This window comes from Anticarsia gemmatalis, chromosome 17 (assembly GCF_050436995.1).
Source record: "Anticarsia gemmatalis isolate Benzon Research Colony breed Stoneville strain chromosome 17, ilAntGemm2 primary, whole genome shotgun sequence".
Taxonomy (NCBI): Eukaryota; Metazoa; Arthropoda; class Insecta; order Lepidoptera; family Erebidae; genus Anticarsia; species Anticarsia gemmatalis.
This window is the reverse complement of record NC_134761.1, coordinates 3,746,804-3,770,294: the sequence shown is the minus strand read 5'-3', so window position 1 is coordinate 3,770,294 and position 23,491 is coordinate 3,746,804. Positions and strand designations below refer to the sequence as shown.

At 34.0% G+C, this 23,491-nt stretch overlaps 1 protein-coding gene across 3 annotated transcripts in view; it reads left to right on the top strand.

Annotated features, from left to right (window-relative positions):
• Positions 1-23,491, top strand: part of Ptp36E (protein tyrosine phosphatase 36E) — an 83,368-nt gene that overhangs the window by 40,984 nt on the left and 18,893 nt on the right. For 2 of the 3 annotated variants that reach the window (XM_076125309.1, XM_076125308.1), the window contains exon 2: positions 4,665-4,688. The exons of the other annotated variant lie outside the window; for it this stretch is intronic. In XM_076125309.1, the coding sequence (XP_075981424.1) occupies positions 4,665-4,688 (24 nt within the window). The remainder of the gene's footprint in view (positions 1-4,664; positions 4,689-23,491) is intronic. 3 annotated transcript variants of the gene reach the window in all.

Sequence of the window (23,491 nt, the reverse complement as noted above, 5' to 3'; positions counted from 1 at the left end):
ATTTCAGTGTTAGATAGCCCATTTATCGAGGAAGTCTATATACCATCACGCTACGACCAATAGGAGCAGAGAACAAGAAAAAAATGTTACAAAAGCGGGACCCATAAAATTACGACCCATTCTCTCTTATGTGACGCAAGCGAAGTTGCGCGAGTCAGCTAGTGCTTTATATACTTGACGTTTCGATACAATTTGCAGTAGCCATGGTCACAAGTTACAACTTGAAATGACACGATCGGTCAACAGTCAACTTATTCACATATGTATTTTGACCCATTGGCTTATGTTTAGGAAACTATTGTGACTCAGTAAGGGCAACACCATGAATGTCAAAATAGTTTTAAGAACTCTCAGTTATCCAGATGTCCTAATAATATTTCCGAGCACGATTTTTAGTCTAAAACTGAATAATAAATCTACTGTCAGTTTATCTTCCGTTCAGAACACATCTATAACTACGACACATATGAAAACATACCGCGAACAGCTCTATCCACTATTCAGTCAAACGGAAAAACGTATTTTATTTTTCAAATATTTTCCACATTGATACCTGATATTCCGTGCGACATTTTCAAAGAATTGATTGTAGTGTGCCGGCGTGATGTGCGAGGTCTTTGTATACAATATTTTCACCCCCCTTTTCCACCCCCTACTAGATGCACCTCACCCCCTCTTTCGTAATATGCAAAGGACCAACGCTCCGTAGATTTCCGAGAAAAATCCTCACTTTCACAGAAAAACCTTTGCCTCTAGTTTTTTACTTTTAATTTCCAGTGAATTTTCTATTCCCTTTACTTAATCATTGTAAAATGTTTTATTGCTGTTGTCCGGTGTTATGAATAGGATATGGTTTTCATTTCTAGGAATAAATTTTTTACAAAAGCTAAGTTTTATTGCTCTTTTTATTAAATAGTGATAATATCTATATCAGACTTCAAAGTATTTGTATACGAATATAAAGAAAATAAAGGCTATCCTTAGCACTCTATTTTTGCAGAATCAACACCAAATATTTAACGTAAAGGGATAAGAAAGAGGAAAATATCAGTTCCTTAACTGACCCAATTCTCCCGTCACTTCGCAACCCTAACCCAAAACACAGCGGAAAATTCCTGCGCAAAATTGACCTTCGACAACAATGAATCAAGTTATTTTCCGCTCGTAAAACGTACCTTACATCACTGAATCCACAATGATAATTTTGTGAAAACCACAAATTTACAACGGCACACAATTTTTCCATTTGATCCCTTCAACACAGTAATGTGTGTTGAAAATTGTAAGATATTTAACATGTGTCGCGGAGAGCTCGGTACTTCTCGGTGAGTACTTCAGTGTGTACGTAAAATCGCTATTTACATGGTAACTGGGTGTTTATTCGGGGAGGCACCGGCAGGCTCGCCGGGAGACTACTTAGGTGAGCATATAAGGCATAGAAGGAAGCGAGTCAGTTAGTTATTTTATTTTGATAACAATTTGATATTAATTTTGCTATGCCATCTTCTTTAAACTTGACAAGGTAATTGAAATTATTAAAAGTAAAACTAGGTCGCAAATAATGTGCTCATGTAGCTCTAAAAGTGAGCCTTACTAAAAATAAGAGGCTGTAAAACCTATTCAAAACATATTTTTGAAACTAAACCTAACCTAATACTTTATTGTTAATTTATAAAAGAAGCTTTCAGCGGTAGATATATTAGTAATAAATAGTACAAAATAATTTAATCGTCGTGTTTCCTATGACTTGCAACCCTCTCCAGGGGTAGATACAAAGGGGGTCGAGCTCGGCGCCACCGCGGCGCGTCGTCGTCCGCAAAAACACTCGCATCAAACTCCAAGATTTGAAAACGCAATAAAAATAATTGTTATGTTTCTGTACTACACCTTTTTGTTACTTACTTTTACCTGTTTTTACATTTCTTCTGTATTTGAAGATTGCATGAATAATTTATTTAGGTTTATTATCTTACAACTTAGTAGCGAGCCTTGCTATGCCTGATTTATTTAGAAAAGCTAATTCTAAATCGAGGCCACACACCGATGACTTTTTGAAGAGGTGTCCATTAGAAATAAATACCACTTGCTCTGACGATAAAGGAAAAACTTCGTGATGAAATCTTGCCTTCCTAAAATGTATTTAATACATTTCTTGAGGGCATGCAGTTCCCAACCCAATTTGACCATCGTGGTGAACTGAAGACTTAACCCCTCCCTCGTTCGGGAGAAGACCTCTGCCCAGCAGGAAGACCATAACGCAAAAAAACAATAATTCCGTGTATGTCTAAAATTAAGTAGCTGTAGGAAATTGGCCAGCGTTTACTGAATAAGCCTAGGAATTACTGACGTGGTCAAATCAGAATTTTGAACACCTCCGACAGTCGCGTACCTTGCATACAAGGCTCTCTACAAAGTTATTGGGCTATAATCGAAGTTTTTGGGATGATGTTACGAAGTATATTTTTGCTTTAGTTTTCTAGGTCATGTCAATGAACTGTGACTTCGATTTAGGATCTGAATTCTAGATACATTAGTTGGCAAAGCAATATGCGATTGATCAAAGTCATATTTGTCGTTGCATTGTATGTGACAACTTTACATTTTCGCTACGACTTAGAGTAACAGTTTCCAAACTAACTTAGTTAGGTGCATAACATTAAAAGCTTTTCTGCTTACTATAGAACTATAGTTAAGTAGAGTGGTTTTGTCATTGGAAAGCTGATAATTTTACGTTATTCATTTTATAATAAGTATTATATTTGTGTTATGAAAACGTTACTTACCGTTTATAGAGTTGTCTTTTTCTCTTATCTTTACTGTTTGCCAACAAATATAACAGTAATCTATACATACAATGTCATACATAAGTATTATGTATTCTTCAGTCTTTGCCTAATCCCAAATTGGGAAAAAAGCGTGATTTCATGTATGTTTAGTCCTGTACAGCAAGAGAAGTTTGCAAGGATCGTACCAAGAGGCGTTCTTTGGTTATTTCCCTACATCTATGAAAAAATGCATAATTTAATGTATATTACATAAGAGTAATAATATGATTATACAAAACCCTTCGTAACAATAGAAATACATATTATTATATCACAAATATTTTGATTACGTACTTTAATAACAGTAGTTGCACGTAGTAAAGATATAATAGCACAGCGATTACGAGGAAGCAACCACGGAACATGAACAAACAAACAAACCGCGCTTAGCTCTTTATTAGTGTGTATTTATCTGGTTCATATTACATAACTTTGCAGCTTCCATCGCACGGGAACTCATACGTTTGAATTAAACTAGTTTATTATTTACTTTTACACAGTTTACAGTCAAGTTTTTCGAGTAATAACGGCTTATGTAAGTGAAGGCAACTTTAGTTTTTTCTGTAGAATGTTCTTTTAGTATCATTTCATGCATGTTACCTAAGGATTTCAACAAAAATTTTCTTTTCAGTAATTTTTTTAATGACGAATCTTGTTTTATTATAAATCTTGCCACGCTGGTACCTAATATTATTAGCAAAGAATATACAGAATAACCTGAATTGTAATAAAATTATAATTCACATTCATATTTATTTGTTTCATGTAAAAATCGTATCGATGACCTCCTAGTGCTGTAACTATTCTGTAACTTAACCATAGTGCTCTAAACATTTAGTAGAACATTATAACAATAAATACACACTATATCACTTTTCCACAGATATTGTAGAATATGTAACAATGAACAAATATAATCAAGTGAAGATTTCTGTCCACAAAACTAATGTATACTTATCTTTTGTTCCATGTATCGCTGATCGGCAACACAGGTAAGTGAAAACTAACAACAACACTCGATGTCTTCGAGAAAAGTGTGCGGCGTACACCGCCCGCTACTTGCCGGCAAAACTTTGTATAAGACGTGCACAACACGACTTGTGTACGTTAGTTAAGTGGAATTGAAGTGAATGGGCATGATACACCTTCTGATTGAGCGAAATATTTTATTTAAAACAGAAAACGTCAGTTTACTTTCGCTTGTTTTTTCAGGTTTATTATTTCGTGCCTACTATTTGATCTTATACTGACTGGTGTTTCATCAGCTATTGCCATAATCTGAAAAATTGTATACAGATGATTAAATGCAAGATGCAGGCTACGGCTGTTAACATTGAGTCTCAGGTCGCTGTTAGACCCTGTACATTATCTAATTGAATTTCTAATTCTAGTTCAAGTTAAATATTACTACTATGTAGTGACGATCACAAGGTGTAGCATGCCCAATAGATTTATTCTTTTAATAGCATAGATATAAAAGAAAATTGTTACAGAAAAATAGTTATAGGTATTATTATTAGAGATTGACGTTAGATAGTTGTTATAACGTAGACGGCGGGTTGTATGAAATATGAGCCAGTTTCGTACATTTTCCAAAAAATTGCGGCTGAAAATGTACAACGCTCTAGTAATACACCGCTTTTTTATAACGCGGCATTAGAAAAAATCAATATAACTAGAAATAAAATTAGTTCTAGATTTATTCTAGGCTTTAGAGTAATTAACTTCGTTTATATTATAAACAGTTACTTAAGCGTGCAGATGTTTAAGCAATAACTTGATAATAACGGGCAACGAATAGCAATAACTAAGAATTAACGGACTATTTTGTTATTTCAGAACGAGTCACGTTTAAACCGGAGAGTAAGTTAAAGGTTTTGAAAAATATTTGTGTTTAGAAGGCCTTAGGCTTACTTTGGATATACAAATTCGCCATTTTACTACATCAGCCATGAAATTATATACAGTTTTACAACTTGTGGATAAGTGCTGGATAAGTTATGTCATAGATACAGCAAATGTATGAACACAACTGTGAGAATCCACCTGGTAAGCTAGCCAATGCTTATCTAAAAGTTGGGAAACACGAGTTAGAAGTAAAAAATGTGATTTTTTTTAAAGTAAAATGGCGAATTTTCGAGAAAGATCCAAAAAAAGCCAAAGCTTACAATCGCTAGAATAGCAGCACTAATGCTTCCATTTGTTGCCTTCGTAGATAAAATATGTTCTACATTAAATCACAAAGTTTCAATACTATTATGTAAGAAGAAATTAAATTGAATTTAAGTACATTCCATAAATATTACGGCTTTTCAGCCATCATAAAGGACTTTAAAATACTAGTTATTATAAAATCAAAAAGCTATTAAAGTTTTTACTTCAATAACATAATTATAAAATAAAAATTTGATGTTGCTATTTCGGCAACTTCTCTCCCGAATATGAGAATATAATGGAACACTATGTGTAAATTTATGCAATACACAAAAAAACTGAACATCGTTTTATTAAAAAAATCGAGATTTTTAAACAAAGCCTACATTCACTGCCAGGTGATTTGATTTCATCATTCACATCCATTCAACAGAAATATCTACGTGAAATCATAATATAAACATATTTCATACATCGATGAAAAGAGAAATATAATCCTCGAAATATGAAAATATGTAGATGGAATCTGTCTCTCTCATATTTTATATTAACGATGTTTTTTCATATAAATTTATATTCAGTTATAAACTATCGAATAAATACAGTTTCAGGAAAAGCAGAATAGCTTCAGAACTTTTAATAACTATAACTGAAAGTTATTCTAACTACGAGTATATGACCAATGTAACAAATTAAAACTACACAGTGAATAATTCAATAAAAACTAAAGTAAACATAATTTTAACTAACATTAACAAAATCTACACAACTGATTTTCAAAACACCTATAAAAATAGGGCCGTTTTATAAGCAATAAATATTTTAAAACGCTATTTTAAAATAACATGTTAAAATTTTTTAACAAGCTAATACAATAACACATCAAATAAAATAACAGTGGAACAAAACGCCGTTAAGAACGCGAAGGCAACATTTAACAACTGTTTTCCAATGCAAATTAGTTAGAAGCTTCGGATAACGGACTTATGGCTACTAACACAGATATATCGCGGTCAGAACTAGGTCAAAGATGCAGACTGGACACTTTTTGTTGCGCGATTTACAGAATGACTACTGAAATACTGTTTTGTAGAATCTGTCTATCTATGTATCTATGTATGTATCGTATGGTTATTATCTTATCTTAGGGGTGGGGGTGCCAGTTAATGCCTGCCTGACTTCGACCATTTCTGATCCTTTGTGTCACCCTCCTTTGCTACTCTAGACGTTGGGGGGCAGGGCAAAACTTATCAGTTTTGCTATGCACCCCACCGAAAGCAGCCTGTAGTCTTCTGGTTTAGGGTATCGTATGGTTAATCGTCAACCTAGTGTCTAAGTTGTTCAAGCCATTGACATGGCTAGAAACTATAGTTTTGCCATCTCTTGTACTGTAATAGATCATGTTGTTAGTGGAATTATGAAAATATATCGTCAATTTAACTGCTAACTGTCCCATTACTAGACAAAGGTTTTCTTCAGCAATAAGAAGAGGGGTTAGAAAACTACTTAAATGATAAAAATGCTATGAGTTTAAAGTGTTATTGCTGAAATAATTTGCACTCATTTTACAATAATTCTCAATTTTCTTGACTTAAAGTGGTAGCAAATTCATATACTATTTGTATTTTAAATATTATATTCTAAATAAATTGTGATACCTTTCGCGATAATCGGTAAGACTTTAATCAAAGAAGTGGTCGGGTTCGTCGCGCGACATAAAGTTGCCAGTCTGCATCTACCTTACATAGTTTCCCATATAACATGTCAAAACATACGCGACTACATTTTTATGTAAGAGAAAAGTTCTCAATAGTATTCAGGTCAATTCTCCGTAAGATATTTTATTCTGTTTGTTTATATCGCTTTATTAGGGAACCGTAGTTGAGTTATGAGATATACTTTTCATATGAGTTGAGTTTGTCGGAATTTTAAATGTACTTTCATATTTATTTCAAATGTTCCTACGACAAATCGTAAGATTTTTCCTCATTCTCATTAGGTTTTTTTGATAAAATGGAACATGTTTGTAATTAAAATTGTTACATTTTTGTTAAAGTAGTGGTTTGTATATTTGTTAATAAGAATAAGATTTTAAATTCTGGAATAGTAACATTGTAGTTCGTATCTCAAATATGAATACATTTAGTTGTTGTGAACTGTAAACTGAATACATGATATTTGCATATTGACGTTAAAATACATGTGGAATTTATAGAAGAATAGAAAATTTAAGTGTTAGTTTAACATTATGTATTGAACTATATGTCATAACATTTACACTTATAGTATTAAAAAAAAGTTTTCCTGTCTCTAAATGTAACAAAAAATACTTATCAAACTATAAAATATAGCTCATATGAAACAAATTGAGCAATCAACGCCATCATACGCCTCATTCCGAAACGTCATATAAACCACAGATTGAAAAGCAAAATGCGTCGTTTCAATATAATTTATTGACATTTCTTTACACATGTAACCAAGTTTAACGCCCGCTCTGTAGCAGTTTCACAGCATGATTTTTCCCGAGGCGCAAAAACTTTGAACAACTTATCGGGAATTGGTATCTTTGACTAAAAAAGAGTTTGGCAAATATTTAAGATTTATTAGACTTTTTATCAACGTATTTTTTGTGAGCAAACATATTTTTTTAGTGTTCATGTTTTATGAAGTACGTGTGACGTGACGTAGCATAAATGTATTTAATATCGTTGTATTAGTCTTCGCAAAGGTTATAGATTTATTTGTAGTTGATGCATTAGAGCCTGTTCACATGAGAAGCGTTTAAGACGCGTTTTGATAACTCTCGTTTACAACTACAAACATTTTATTCAAGCTAACGCTAGCATTACGGCCTGAATAAAATGTAGTAGTTGTAAATGTGCGTTCAACATTTGTCATGTGAACAGGCTCATAAACGCACCTTCAACTTAAAAGATTTTGAAGTTCTACGTCTAAGACGTTCAAAATAGAGGTAGGAAATTGATGACTATCCCGTAATTTTAGGAAACATGGTAGAATTCAAAATACTTTTTGAAGTACTTGATAAAATTTCGGATGAAACTATTGTAGTAGACACTCATAAACGTGAGAGAGGTAGTAATAGTCCTAGTGGCAAAGCTTCGCTTCTTGTGAAAGTCTGTTTTAGTATGATTTCGATTCTAACAACAAACGCTTCGTAGACCGCTCATAACAGTTTTCAAACAAACATCAATAAAATTAACAGCTTCTAGATTGTAGTTTCAAATAATTTCACGTTTTTTATTCCGTAAGTAGTTTTTAGATAACTAAAACCGCTTAAAATTACAATTAGTAAGTCTTTAATAAGAATAGATATTATATTTCTAACATTAGAATTAAGTATTTTTATATCGAAAATATTTTTACGACATTTAGGAAAATAAGTTTTATTACAACTCTATTTTTATCTTACTTCTTTTCTACGATTATTTTGATCTCCATTTTAATATTGGTGCCAACAATAATAGCGTGAATGATCTCGTCTCAAATTCGCTTTTTAATATTGACTTAAGCGTTTTCACATTAAGTATCATCGCTTCGGCGTTTATAAGCTTGTATTTCGACACTCGTATGAGATAAATATACATCTACGGTAATAAGATAGAGTAGTGTTTCTCAGAAAAATACGTCTGCAGGAATAAGAGCTTATTATGCTGAAAAAAAATGTGAAAAACGTAAAGCAGTACTTCAATTCATGATCGCCATTTAAGCCACACCACATGACCCGTTAGTAGGTCAAACCTGAACGACCTATTATACCATTGAAATCGTGAACTACTGGGACTGAATCGAATTTTCCGTTTGAATACAAATCAAACCTTTGATGTTTTCGTAAATAATTTCGTAGTCTTTCAGTCAAGAGTTTTTGAGACTATTTATAGATATCTTGACTGCCACTTGACTGTGGTCGGTGAGGTATTGTATCGATTGCCGATGACTGGGACCTGAGTCGAATTTCCTCGCCGGACAGAATGCTATTGGGTTTCTGGAATATGTGCATATATTTTGAAGATTTTGATTTTTTTTCTAAAAGCCCGGAATTTGGTAACGAGATGTATATTGCAACAGTTTCGTTCATAGGTACATGGAATTAACAAACAAACGACAAAATAATAATATGTGTATTCAAAGGCCTCACATTTTTTTGTAAACTTAACTATCTCAAGGCTAATACAAAGACTGCAAACGGGAAAATCAACAAACAAGCCAATTATTCCCACATACATACAAAATAATAAACACATTCACCAATTCCTCCTCTATTAACAAAACACTTTCTCCAGCAAGTTTCTCCCTACTTCCTGAACTAGGTGATGCCGTCAAGCTACATTAAGTTCCACTGGCTCGGATCCAATATTCCGCTGCTGTCAGCACTGCTACCGTCCCTCCGGACCTCCAGCAGTCTGCTTACTCCATTGTCGTCTGTTGACGCGATTTATATACTGTCAACAGGAATTTGTATTATTGGCATGTTTTCAATCTTTTATTTATTTGTTGTTTAAAGTCTATTCGAACATTACTGCAGTGTCATTACGTTTGGTTTACACAACAAATCTACAATAATAAATATTAGGATGATGAAATATTTGTTTGAACGCACTTATCTCAGGAACTACTGGTTGGAGTTTTTATTGATACAAATTAAAATTAATTATAGGGTTTCTTCAATCATTCCCATTAAAGAAAAAGCTAATGTCATTCGTTATCGAATAAATTTAATATAGTGTTACAAGTTTATTTCCCTAAAATAAAATTGAATGTGTCACATAGACAGTCAGTAAGATACTATTAACTATCACGTAACCCAGTTTATTTTGTGACTATGCATTCATAAAATAATTCTACTTGTGAAGTCTTTATTTTCTCTTTTGTCTTTCGCTTACTCAGGTTTCCATTGATTTTATGCAGATAACGAAGTCATGATTTTGTTATTTTCTCAATGTTTCCTTCCTTATATCGTTTTGTTATGTCATTGTTAACGTTATCTTTCGCTTTTTCATTTCGGAAAAAGATTCTAGTGTAATTAAATGATTTTAAAGTACTAAACTATCCTTCTAAGGCAGACTGATTAGGTATTACATTAGGACATTAAGTACTAGGTAACAAATTAATAAATTTAAAATCTTGATTGTTTTCTGACAAAATAAACTAGCAAAGAACGCCATGAGTAATTTTAAATGAAATAGAATGGCACAGTCCGAATGAATTCTTAGAATTATAAACTTAGATTTAGGGATGCCATTTAAAGAAAGCAAAAGGTTTGGGTTTTTGATGAATACATTATATTTTCAGCTCCCAATATCAAAGGTAATAACTAGCTCTATATATCATGGAAATTGCATGAAAACAGATTTATCTAGTTTTGCAGTTTTCAAAAAATCTTTTAAGAAAATTGATTTTTTATAACCACCTGTTGACTGCACGAATATGTAAACGTATCTATCTAGAACGTAACGATTTTCATCAAACAAATTCAGTGTCATTTATTTGACTTATGAACTCTAAAAACCGTCACAGTTTAAAAAGTCTCTCTACAAAATGTGCCCTGAATATTTGTCCTATAAAAAATAAACACAAAGCGAAAACAAGCCCTCATTAATATCAATCCAGCGGCATGGAAAATGTTATTTATTTGATATAAACATAATTTATCAGCAGTCAGCGGCCCAGTTCTCGGTTGCAATATCCCCAGTGGCTGTCAAAACGACGACACGTCGGACATTACGCGTCGTCGCCATGTTGGCCGCCATTTTCTCCCTGCGACGTGTAGCGACATCTCTCCCTGCGGACACAACTTGAGAGTTAGAGTTCCATTCTCAAAGTTTCGAATCGCAAGTGGAACATTGGCGCGAATGACGTTTCAATTTCAGGTTTTGAATTCGGAATCGGATTTTAATGGCTTTTAAACTGAATTTAAAGTTGCTAGCTTTGTGTTTTTAATTCTTATTTTTGTCCTAGGTTAGTTCGGAATTCGTCTATTGATTTTTATTTATTTATTTTGTCTTTGCTCATAAGCCTAAACATAGTAGTATTCCCAATACAAATAAATTATTCTTGGAACCACAGTTATTATTCTCAGCATCTGAACAAAATAGCTAGCTTCCAAACAAGTTCTAGGGCAAAATCAATCGATATCTATCTAAAGATAGCTTGCTTATCCGTCATTAGCTGTGGCGGCACGTCCTCTTGTTTACCCAAGAGTTCGGATAGCGAAGTTAATCAGAACCGCACCGTAATTGGACTATGTTTTATCTATGATTTGATATCTTGCGTGCAACGGAATGTTTATAAAGGATTTAACCTCTTTGGTATTACGCAACCTTAGTTTGAAAATACCGGGACGGCTTACAGTATTTTGATATTGGTTTTCAATTATTTCTGATAGTTTAAGTTGAGATAGGGAACCCATAAACCCACGGTCGCAGAACTTTTAAAATTAGTTTTGCAAAAAGTCACTTATCATTTAAATGTATTCATTATGATTGCAACACGTTAATTCTTTAAAATTCAGGTATTAAGGTCAGAGCTACTTTTTTATTGTTCTCTCTTGGTCTCTTCTGTTATTTTCCTGAACGAAGTTTTCCCCTCGTTTTGTTTCAACTCATTCGAATTCAAACAGAACTTGACAGCTATTAGGTTCCACTGTAACCTAGTTCGACACAAACTACCAACTACTAAGTTAAACGGAGCGTAATACTTGGCTTATACATTCTAATACAAACTCCTTGGATTTCAAATTAGTTAATTTCCTCCTTTGAATTCGAATATCGTGTTAATTCTGAATTCAAAAAGTTTATGAATAAAGATTTGAATTATTTTTAATAATTTGAATTTAGAGTGAAAAATGTAAACAATGCTGTCACAATGTTTCAGTGATTAAAAAAACAACATGTCAATTTTGCCGCGAATTTCGAGTGCACATGTCATTACATATTTTCATAACTACACAATAAGCATTTTACGCTATACAATTAGGTGAATTGCACTAATTTATATTAAGATTATGTAAAAACGTGAGAGATAGTGAATCTTTTAATGATAATTTCATCAGCTGTCAAAGATACACGTTTTCCTCCTATTTTGCGCATGAATTTCGTCATAGTGATGTAGACAACATCTTCTCTACATAAATACATGAAACTGCAAACTCATTTTAGTCCATAAAGTTTAGATTGTGCAACAAAGTTCCATTATCACTTAGATAACAGGTACATTGACTACATAGTACATACAAACATAGGTAGTACAGGTACTATTTTCAGCTCTCGAGTACGTTCATGTGAAACAATTTAACATATTTAAAAGTATATAAAAGTTGTTTATTTGACTGCCCATGTAATCTGAGTGGTAGTGTATAAGACTACTGATCTCAAAGTCTCGGGTCTTCATTTTCTGACTTGGTAATATCTCCAATAGGTATATGGCTAAAATCACCGTCTATTAGTACTGTAAACGGCATAACGCGAATAACTGACGTAATTTGATGTATGTTAATATTTTTAGTTAATGTATCTGTTTCAAAATCGTACAGTAGTATTTGCGTGAAAGAGTAACAAACATCTATACCTACATACATACTCACAAACTTTCGCATTTATAATATTAATAGGATGTACGTTATAAGAATCCTGTTCTTAAATAAAAGCAGAGTTTATGAAGTTTCATTTGATATGTAATTCCCATACGTAATAATAACAATCTATGAATGTGACACAGCTTTGTACGGTTTCCTTTGTAGATAACCTAGTGAGCTTCCTAAAGGCAGACCTAGTGGATGTGGCGCACGGAAACGTATAATTACATGAACTAAAAGCTTTAGCTATGAGGGAGATTAGCTTGTCATTGCAGTTCTGTCACTGTCACATTGGGACTTTCAAATAGGAGGAATTATAAATAGTTTATTAGTAGATAGTGTAATCTTTATTATTTGATTTTCATTAGGATATAACCTATCCCTTGAAACGCAGATAATTTTTATTTTATTTTATATTATTATAGAAGCAGTGATAGCCGAGTGGTATAAGTTGGGACCTCCCACGCAAGTGGTCGCAAGTTCGAACCCGAGGCAACACACCAACGACTTTTCGAAGTTATGTGTGGATTAGAAATAATTATCACATGCTCCAACGGTGAAGGAAAACATCGTGAGGAAACCTTGCATGCCTAAAATTTGTTCAATACATTTATTGAGGGCATGCAAAGTCCCCAACCCGCACTTGGCCAGCGTAGTGGACTCAAGCCTAACCCCTCCTTCATTATGGGAGGAGACCCTTGCCTAGCAGTGGGGCAGTAATGGGTTAAATTTATTTATTTTATTATATTATTATGAGACTATATATCCAACTGGAACGCATTCGTGGTTAAACTGCGAAACTGATTGATTATTATGTTAAAAAGTTCTTTGTGATAAAAAAATAAATCTGAGTCGCGCCGATCTATTACATAATGTGTGAAACTTTCTTAAGGCTGTTTCTTAAAACTAAAACGTATACCTGTAGTAAGTCTTATTTATCTCTTAGCTAAATATCTGTGTGTATATTAGTACGCTACTCTTCATTAGGTGTGAATTCTCCAGTTCGGGTGAAGGTCATCGACCTCGTACCCTCGTAATTTAAGGGAAATTTATCGGATCCCGACCAGACCTTAGACTATTGTAACAATATTTACTTAGAGGTATTTAAGTGATTACTGAATTAAAGCAAGCATTTATTTAGGAGAGCTTATTACTCTCACTTCCGTGTATTTTTTAGTTCACAGTTTAATACGGCTTTCCTCGGAACAAAACAATCTATCAAATCGAAATTTATTCATTATTAAAGCCTTGAAATCATACAAACCGACAAATAAGCCTGGAAAGATGTGTATGATGATAGCTCTCTAGTACTGAGATGACGAACTTTGAATACAATAGCAATCAAATGGTACGTCCCATACTCATTCCTTATAGTTTTTTACCAGCTTCGCAGCAGCATAAACAAAAAAACCGGCCAACTGCGAGTTGGAATCACGCAAGTAGGATTCAGTACTAAAAAAATCGAATTAAACACATTTATTGTATGGAGACGCCCAGAAAGCGGCAACGGATGTTAATAATATCTGAAAATTTCAGCTTTATTATAACTATTATGAGATACAGACGGGTGACAGAAGGACAGACGGAAAGACAGACAAGACAGCAGAAGCTTAGTAATAGGATTCCGTTTTTACCCTTTCGGAACAGAACCCTAAAAAGGCAAATGGTTTGAAATACCTTTATTCGTGTCTATAATCTCTACCTACTCCCATATGTTAAACTACACCAACCTAGTCGACGAAAACGCCCTTACATCTGGTTTACTTAGAATTCGCTTATAACAATCACGTAACAGGCATAGTTGTCTAATCTAAGTTACGCGAGCACTTTCAGCGCTAGTGATTACGGCGCCAAAATTAAACAACACCTCGTTTATACGAAACTTAGTATAAATGTGTATGTTTTGTACTGGTTTTAAGAGATTTTAGAATCCGTTTACAGTGATACAAGTTGAGAGAAAATGTTTTTGTTGTAGTGCACTATGAAGGATTAGCGCGACTTTCAGGTTTCAACATTCAATATCGAAATCAATTTTTTTATTAATTTAGGTCAAATGCTGACTCATGAAGATAGAGAAAGTGAATTTATACTATATAGTAGGTTTGTCTAGTATTAGCAATTGACTTGAAAGCACGCTTTGAAAGCCTATTTGCATAAGTTAGCCATGTGAATTTAAGCCAATAGCTCATGATTGAGCAACGTGTCGATTACATGACTACATGTAAGTTCTATAAGATACACGAACAAAATATAGAATAAGCAAACCCATTAATAGATACAAACGAAATCACGCGATAGACAACAATTGTCACATTTAAGTCCTGAATACTTAGTCAGGAACTTAGTAGTAAAATAGTTTAAATTACCTCACACAAAGCACATTATCCAATGAATATAAACTTTAAAATACACCAAAAAGTTAATTAACCCGTTTGAACTTCACAAGCAATTTCGAATTTTGCAATTACAACGAAATTAAGCAGAGGTGGACCAGTTGTGTGCCAAAGATATTTTAAAACGTTGTTATTGTGAAAATGGCACTTAAGGCTGAAACACATATTCGGATCGGCAATAATCCGCCTAGCCGGGCGGGAAAACCGAATATGTGTTGATAAACGTATGGGAAAAAGACATCACCGCGCCTGATTGTTTAAATCGAATTGTGACGATCGGACCCGAAGGAACTATCCGATCGGCACAAGCCGAACAAGTGCAGTGAGGCTTCTTACACATATTCGGTGCGACACCATTCGGCATAGTCGGCCGAATATTATTATGTGTAGATTGTTCGGGGAAAATGCGGAAAGCAAGCCGAACAAGTGCAGTATCTAATTGCTTCAATACAGTTGTGTTGTTTGGTAAATACTCAACGAATCAACGAATATGTGTGTAGCAAGCCTTATTCGTCCGCCATTGCCCACTGACCGAACGGGATTTCTGAATGGAACAAATATTTCGCACTCAATTTCAGTAACGCGCTGTCGATTTTAATTCGATCTGTGATCCGATATTGTTTTAACTTTTTAACGAAAGAAGTAATCTCTGTATCGAATGGTTTAATATTGGAATCGTTTTTCAGTTTTTTGGAATTTTTGTACAATGTGCCAGTCTTACAATTATTATTCTTAATTCGATTGAGAGCAATACAACGTATAATACTATGATATGGACTTAGAAGGGTATTTCAGATGAATTTCTAAATCTCTAAACCAATTTTGACTCAAGATCCACTGGCAAGGAGTTAAGACTAATAACCTGCACCTGGGTAAAAGTAATTGCCTTTAATAACTCGGTTTGACCATACCAATCAAACATACCAGCAATATATTTATAGTCCACCTATCTACGTATTATTATATTTATATTATATATATGTTACTGTAAAAGCCCGAACTGTGGTAAATCCTAAGATTTTCCGGTAAAACCTAAGATTTACCAACTCTCAATGGTAAAAGTCCGAACGTTCTTTTATTTCGAACTTTTACCACCATTTAATTGGCAAATCTTAGGATTTACATACTGACACGGTAAAAGTTGATAAAGTCATATTGTAATGTGTTTGAGCCGTAATATAATGATATTGCTAGGGATATAATTATATGCCGTAACATAATTATAATGAGAGTTTGAAGATGTCGCCGGAGCCCCGCTTCGCGGGGCTCCTCCTTCTGGGTGGTTTAAAAAAAAATAACCACGAAGGCTGAGGTGGGAGCTTCGCTTCGCTCGCTCCCACCTCAGCCTTCTAACCTAACCTACCCATGTCGGTTTGCCGAAAACTCCTTCTTTATAACTATTAAATTATTTTATATTAGCTACATTTACCTGCCCTTGAGGTATATCCTAAGATTTACCAAGTGAATAGGGGTAAAAGTTCGAAATAATAGAGTTATTCGGACTTTTACCGTTGAGAGTTGGTAAATCTTAGGTTTAACCGGAAAATCTTAGGATTGACCACAGTCCGGGCTTTTACAGTAACATATATAGCAATACCAATAATAAACACCTAGTCCACCCTTCTACTTACTATTATAGATATCTCATTACAAAAACCAATAAAATGTGTAGTAAAAAAAACTAATCCCGATTTCTATCTTTTAATTGCTGTGAAATTAAAATAACAGAAAGAAAATATAGAAAATAAAATAAACATTACCCTGAACAGCGTTTCGTCCGAATATAGATTGTTTTAACTTTTAAAATCTTGTATTGCAGCGGTATCGTGACTCTACTGTTTCGAACGTAATGTACACTAAGCACTTTCTCTATACTTTGCTACATATGGCAGTTATTTTTATTGATGATACAGTTAGAATAAAGTGTATAAAAGATATTTCTAACTGGGTTATACTTGTAGCGTCACCACAATATTTATTTATTCTGTTTTAATGACACTATGGACTATAAGCAGCATTAATTTCTTTAACGTTTTTTTATCTTCTGGTCACCGGCTACGGCTGCCGGTTTCAATGAAACTGGCCTCCGTAGCCAGCATTTGTCATTAATTATTGCCTCCGTAGCGCAGTGGTTTAGGTCACCACGTCTCTGCGATTCGAAGGTCGTGGGTTCGATTCCCACACGGGACAATTATTTATGCGATCCATAAATAATCGTTTCGGGTCTGGTTGTACTTCGTGTCCGTTGTTTTTATTAATGTTTTTAAACTCTCGCGACTAGTACACATAATATTATAATGCAACGGGTCTTATACGCGATTGACACATCAGTCAGCTCGTGACCACGGTCGTTGTAATGCGATCGAAACATCGGGCAGCAAATAAGGTATCCTAACCTTTAAATTTTCAATCGCGTATAAGACCCGTTGCATTATAATATTACGTTGTTTTTATGTTTGTAAAAATCTCCGCGACATAAGAGCAATTCTTAATGCGGGAGTAGTTTATTAAAAAAATCATAATGGGGTCTTTTTGTTTAAAAGTGCCATTCTAAAATTGTATCATTGATAGTATAGAATTGGAAATAATAACCAACAGTTACAATATACTCACAAATATTCCAGGCTATTCCGTTTCTCAGTAAAACGCATTCAAACGTTTCTAACATACATGTTCTCCCAGCACACATGTTCCATATGCAAGCGGTTCCGGGAAAATAAATGATGGACTCGCAGACAATCGTACTGTGTCTATCACTTGAATTTCAATTTTCGGTAACCATCTCTCCTACTGCTACATTTGAAACCTTTCGGTTCAATGTCCCTTTTAACTGGGAACCACCAACTTGATTTAGAATAGAAGTAAGAGGTTTGTTACTTTCAAATTGTTACCTTCTTCTTTTTAGTTTAGGGGCTCCGAAAATTAAAAATTAAACATGTGAAAACTTAATTTTTTTGGAGAGTCGGACAAAATCTGCCGAGTACTTTTCTACAGTTTCATTCATATGAAATAATGAAACTAAGTTACAATGTCTTTTGAACTTCAAACGCAATGCAGTCTTCCGTCACGTCGTCATTTGTTGACGTAGTTCTACAATGTAAAGTCCAGTGTCAACATTCATTCACTATCGTACGTCATAACATCTCGTAAACAGCAACCAATCATCTCCCAAACATTTTCACGTACAACCATTTATGGCAAACGTATTTATCACAAACATCATCAATGAATCTCATAACAATATAACGTACGCAGCGACCTCGCATATCTCTTATGTTACTCATACAACAGTCAATGAAACGAAATCGTCTTTTGGAATCCTTCCAAATGATGGCCAACGCAATCATTTGGCTCCATCGCTCCGTCGCACGTAAAAGGCAGACCGTGTTAATGTAAGGCGTATACCTTTTAACGGAAAAATACGAAACTGATACACGACGTATCGGATTTCTCCATTAGGATGAGAATAATGGGCCGTCAGTACGAAAGATTGTCGTTACGTCGGACCTATTTTTTTTGTTGTTGCTAAGTAGTTTTCAGTATTTGATTGTACAGTATATGTTTTCTTATACATATAACCAAAGAACTAAAATGTGAAAGATTGAGAAGTGAAATATTAAAAGTGTTAGTATATTGTGGGTTTTTCTTAGTTAGCAAAGCTGTGATCAAACACAACTGTGATCTTTCATGTTTATTGGCTATGACAAAGTTCACTTACCTCACTTTTAGTCCATCTTAAATTGTAATACAATTGTCGAGAATCTTCAAAGAATTATTCGCTATCTCAATGAAAACATTTTCATAATGTAAGTCTTTGAACACATTGCCGAGTTCATAGCCGTATCTCAAAGGGTCATAATTTATGTCTTACTCTGGCCTAAAAGTCGACTGGACATTACGCTTTCTCGTCATCAGCATTTTGTCTAAAATATGGTCTTTCTGCCCCAAATTACGGAAGATTTCATACGAGATCGGACGAGGTAGGTAGACATCTTTTCGTAGTCGCTCTTTCTTTGCGTTAGTTATTCAATTTGGCTAAAATGTAACGTACATTTTTAGGTATCAAGTCACGATTTGGTTCATGTTTTTATTCTTGTTGATATCACTATTGTAGAATGTTTCTTAAGCGTTCAGTCCAGTTGTGTAGTACATTAGAAAATAGTATGTAATGTGAATATTATTATGCTCATTACTGGCATGGATAGTATTAATTAGTACATACTTTATACGATGAATGACGAAGAAGAAGCATATCAAAATCAATGTTAATTAATTTCGCAATAATCAAAATATTCTTTTCTACAAATCCCAGTACGTGAAAACAGTAAAATCTCCATCAAATTTTCCGAATCAAATAAAATATATTGGTCATTCCAAAACAGCCGAAAATCTTAACATTTAAAAAAGATAGATAGCAAACAATATTTTACAAAAAGCACATTAACTTAACAGGGCATTAAGAGATCGCAATCGTCATTGTTTTCAAACACCATTAATACAAATGGCGGTTCCGATATCCATGGCTATTGATCTATGGGTTCTCGAGTCATTTGAGGAAACGATCGCGGGATTAAAGATTCCTTTTATCTTTTGTAAAGCAATTTTCAGGTTTCTTCGTGTAACAGACGTAAAATATGCGAAACTTGAATTAATGTTGTTTTTTTTTTATTTTATTTTTAAGGTTCAATTGTTTTTCTTTTTTTATTTAATGGCTTTTTTGGGATATTATTCTTTTCCATGCTATAGTCTTACATTACAAGTTAATAAAGTTTTATAGTTCTAATACTATATCAAAAAAATTATGTCGACTTTTTCTCTATTTGATTCTATTGACTATTTAGGTGGCTAAATAAGCACTAAGGATGTACATATATGTGAGAGATATTTTAAGGTATAATAAGATATTATGATTATGATGATAGATATTTTAATAAAGGATAAGTCTTCATAATTCATCTATACTAATATTATAAAGCTGAAGAGTTTGTTTGTTTGTTTGTTTGTTTGAACGCGCTAATCTCAGGAACTACTGGTCCGATTTGAAAAATTCTTTCAGTGTTAGATAGTCCATTTATCGAGGAAGGCTACAGGCTATATTTCATCACGCTACGACCAATAGGAGCGAAGTAGCAACGAAAAATGTTACAAAAACGGGGAATATTTTGACCCATTCTCTCTTATGTGACGCAAGCGAAGTTGCGCGGGTCAGCTAGTATTTTAATAAAGGATAAGTCTTCATAATTCAGACCTAATAAAGCTACACTTAATACATTACAAATAGTAAGGACATCTGTTAGCCCAAGATTTAGCCGAAACGGACGAGGTGCAAGACATTAATCTGAACTTATGCTAAAGTTTAAATTAAATTCTAGTTTTAATTAGTAAATGCAAGAACTGCTACTTTTAAAGTACTTACTTAAGTTGTTAAATCTGAAATACCAACGGTTGATGTTCAATCTTTAAAAAAAGATTAAAGCACTGTCAAACACCTAACAAGATTTTGTTAACGGTATACTTTGTGGTACGCTTCAGAGCTAAAAAACTAGATTCAGAGCATATAACATATTATTTTATTTAATATTTATGGGGTTCACGGGTTGATACGAGATACGCATTTTATCTTAATAGGAAAAGAATTACTAATACTTCCATCGCCGTTTCGTAGTAATTTTGTATTTTGCTAAAGACTCCAAAATTCTAATACCTATACTGTTCGACTTTAATAAGATACAAAAAGCCAATAAATCTTACAAGTTACTTAGTGATATTAACGTATATTGATATATACGTGCCTTTAAATGCAATTCGAGCGTGCATAGTCGGCTCCGGCGGGAAATGGGGCCGCCTCTCGGAATGAACCAACTTGAGCAATACATTTATAGTTTAATGTGTGCCAAATTTCATGTTTTACAATATGAACTCGTGTTGGTCGCTTGACAGTTAGTAAATTACTATTTCTGTTTGCTGTTGGCAATGTTTTCGTTTAATATTTAGTGTATTTTATCACAATTGTAAGTTAATAGTACATTGATATGGTGTATTATATTGTTAAACGGTGAATATCGAAGTTAAATTTAATTTATAAAGTGGGTCTTTTCTCAGAATTATCGTGATTCTAGCAATGGCGTCGTTTTAGAAATTGAGTAAATTTTGCCACGTTTTGATTTTTACTTTTATAGCGACTAAGAGCATAATGCATAGTTATATTGACAAAATTTTACCATAGATGTCTTTGGGAAAAGAGTGCGATTTTCTTAAGGCAGAGACCGAAAAACGCCACTTGATACTATCCTTACTAACTTCCCTTGCCTCATTCACATCCATACATCTTGTCATACAGGACCAAACTACTAATACCAAGAACATCGTCATTGTGTAATACATAATGCTTTTTGTTTTGTTAATTAGAGTAACTAATTAGGTAGTGTCAATCATTGTGACTTGACAGTTGACATTTTTGTGTCGTAGTCTCGTAGTGTTGGGTTACGTGATCACTTGCCATTTAAAATTAATTAATTACACATTTGAATATCCATTAGCTACCATTTTAAAATGTCCAAAAAAATAGGCACCTAAAAAGTTTTTCTCGAAATATTTTTGTCGCGAAATTGTTTTTTATCCTACTAATATTATAAATACACAAGTTTTTATGTATGATGAGATAGACGTATGTTTGTTACGCTTTCACGAAAAAACTACTAGACGGAATTTAAGGAAATTTGGTTCACTGATAGCTTTTAGCGCGGGAAACCTTTTTACGTTTACAAAGTCGCGGGCATAAGCTAGCAACTTATATTATTGTTGTAACGTCAACAAATACCCAAAACAACAAATCACAACACTCCATCTGCAATTTTGACACAAACGAAAATCCAACCCTTTTAATCTCTTAAGCGCGTAAATTCAAAAATACAACAGGATTAAGGGCTTCCAAGGGATCGCAACAGCAATGGCTTTAGAAGGGATAAGGCAGCTTTTGTGATGGCCCTGATAAGCCACGATCGAAAGATGGATGCTCAGTATCTCTTAGATGGCGGGAAGTGACGATGCCGGCGCCATGTTGCGTACCACTAAACGCCTGCGAAGTTTGAAGATGTTGCTTTTTGTCGCAAGGGTTTTATCCGTCTTTTTTGTTTTGGAAAGATTTGAAAACACGTGTTTTGCTTGTGGAATAATACATTTCTTAGAGCGGTGGCTACTTTTTTTTCGGTGGTTGCCATTATTAGTTGAAGATTTCGTTGACCTTTACTTAAAGGAACTTTCCCGTAGTACCTATAGTTTGATAACTTAGTAGAAATCCTTGTAAACAAGGGTATACAAAATTAAGAATGTACTGCTTAAGTGTCTCGTAGATTTATGCAGTTGACTGTGACATGCTAAATACAGCTACTTTACTTAGGACATACACAGATGTTTATAGCATGTACATAAATACATACATAAAATCATGTCTTATTCCCATAGGGGTAGGCAGAGACCAAAGAACATCACTTGGTACGATCCATAAGTTGTCGGACTAAGTCTGGAGTTAGAACATTCCATTTTATACAAGAGGTACAATAAGTATTTCTAACAAAAGCACTGAATCTGAATGTATAATAATAAGAAACCCTTTTTAAAATGACGCTTAGTAAGAGAACAGCTCTCGACATGAATGTCTAATACATCCGTCATCGTATGAAGAGCTGGCACTCAACCCTGCGTGTTTAGTGAGCTCACAATAACGACGCCATTGCCTCTTCAAATGGGTTAGTCGTTATATTGTGCGGTTATTCGTCGCGGAAGGGTTAAGGTTTTTTGTTTATTGTCGTATTGGAAAGTGGTCTTGTTACCTACTTTCTGAAGCATGCAAAGATACATAACTGGAGTATACTTCGATAGATATAGTCCAATAACTTAGTAGCAATACTTCAAATTTTGAACTTCAAGCTGCAGCGACAGGCTTATGCAACTGGCGGTGGCATTTACTATATCTTATTTTGGAAAAACATAGATTCATAATCTGGTTAAATAATGCTTGTCAAGACACTCTACTAATTTCTGGACTACAGTGATTTCGTAACTAGATGTTCTATTATTCATGAATAAACCTTGGATTTCGGAGCCTATAACCACTTTAGAGAAAATACCATATTCTTCGAATGGTATCATAATTTAGATTTCACATTTCAATCAGTAGCTTATATCAAAGTCAATAACAAATACATTACAAATCATAAAAATATATTGCTATTTCGACACGACATGAAATTTCAGTTGAAACTATTCAAATCGTTAGTAGATTTCGCGAACACAAAATCGTTGGAGATGAGGCGCTCGCAAGGGAATCATAGACATAACCGTCGAGACGAAAGTCAATATAAAACTAAAATTGTATTCCTTTTTTGTCTAAAACAATGTAACGTATGCATCTCTAGGGTATCGAATTATTTCAGCTGAGGGAGTTTCGTCTCAGACTAATCAAACAATAGATTCGTCGACAAGATCACAGGTCGTTGACCTTTGAACTCATTCAGCAACGGGTC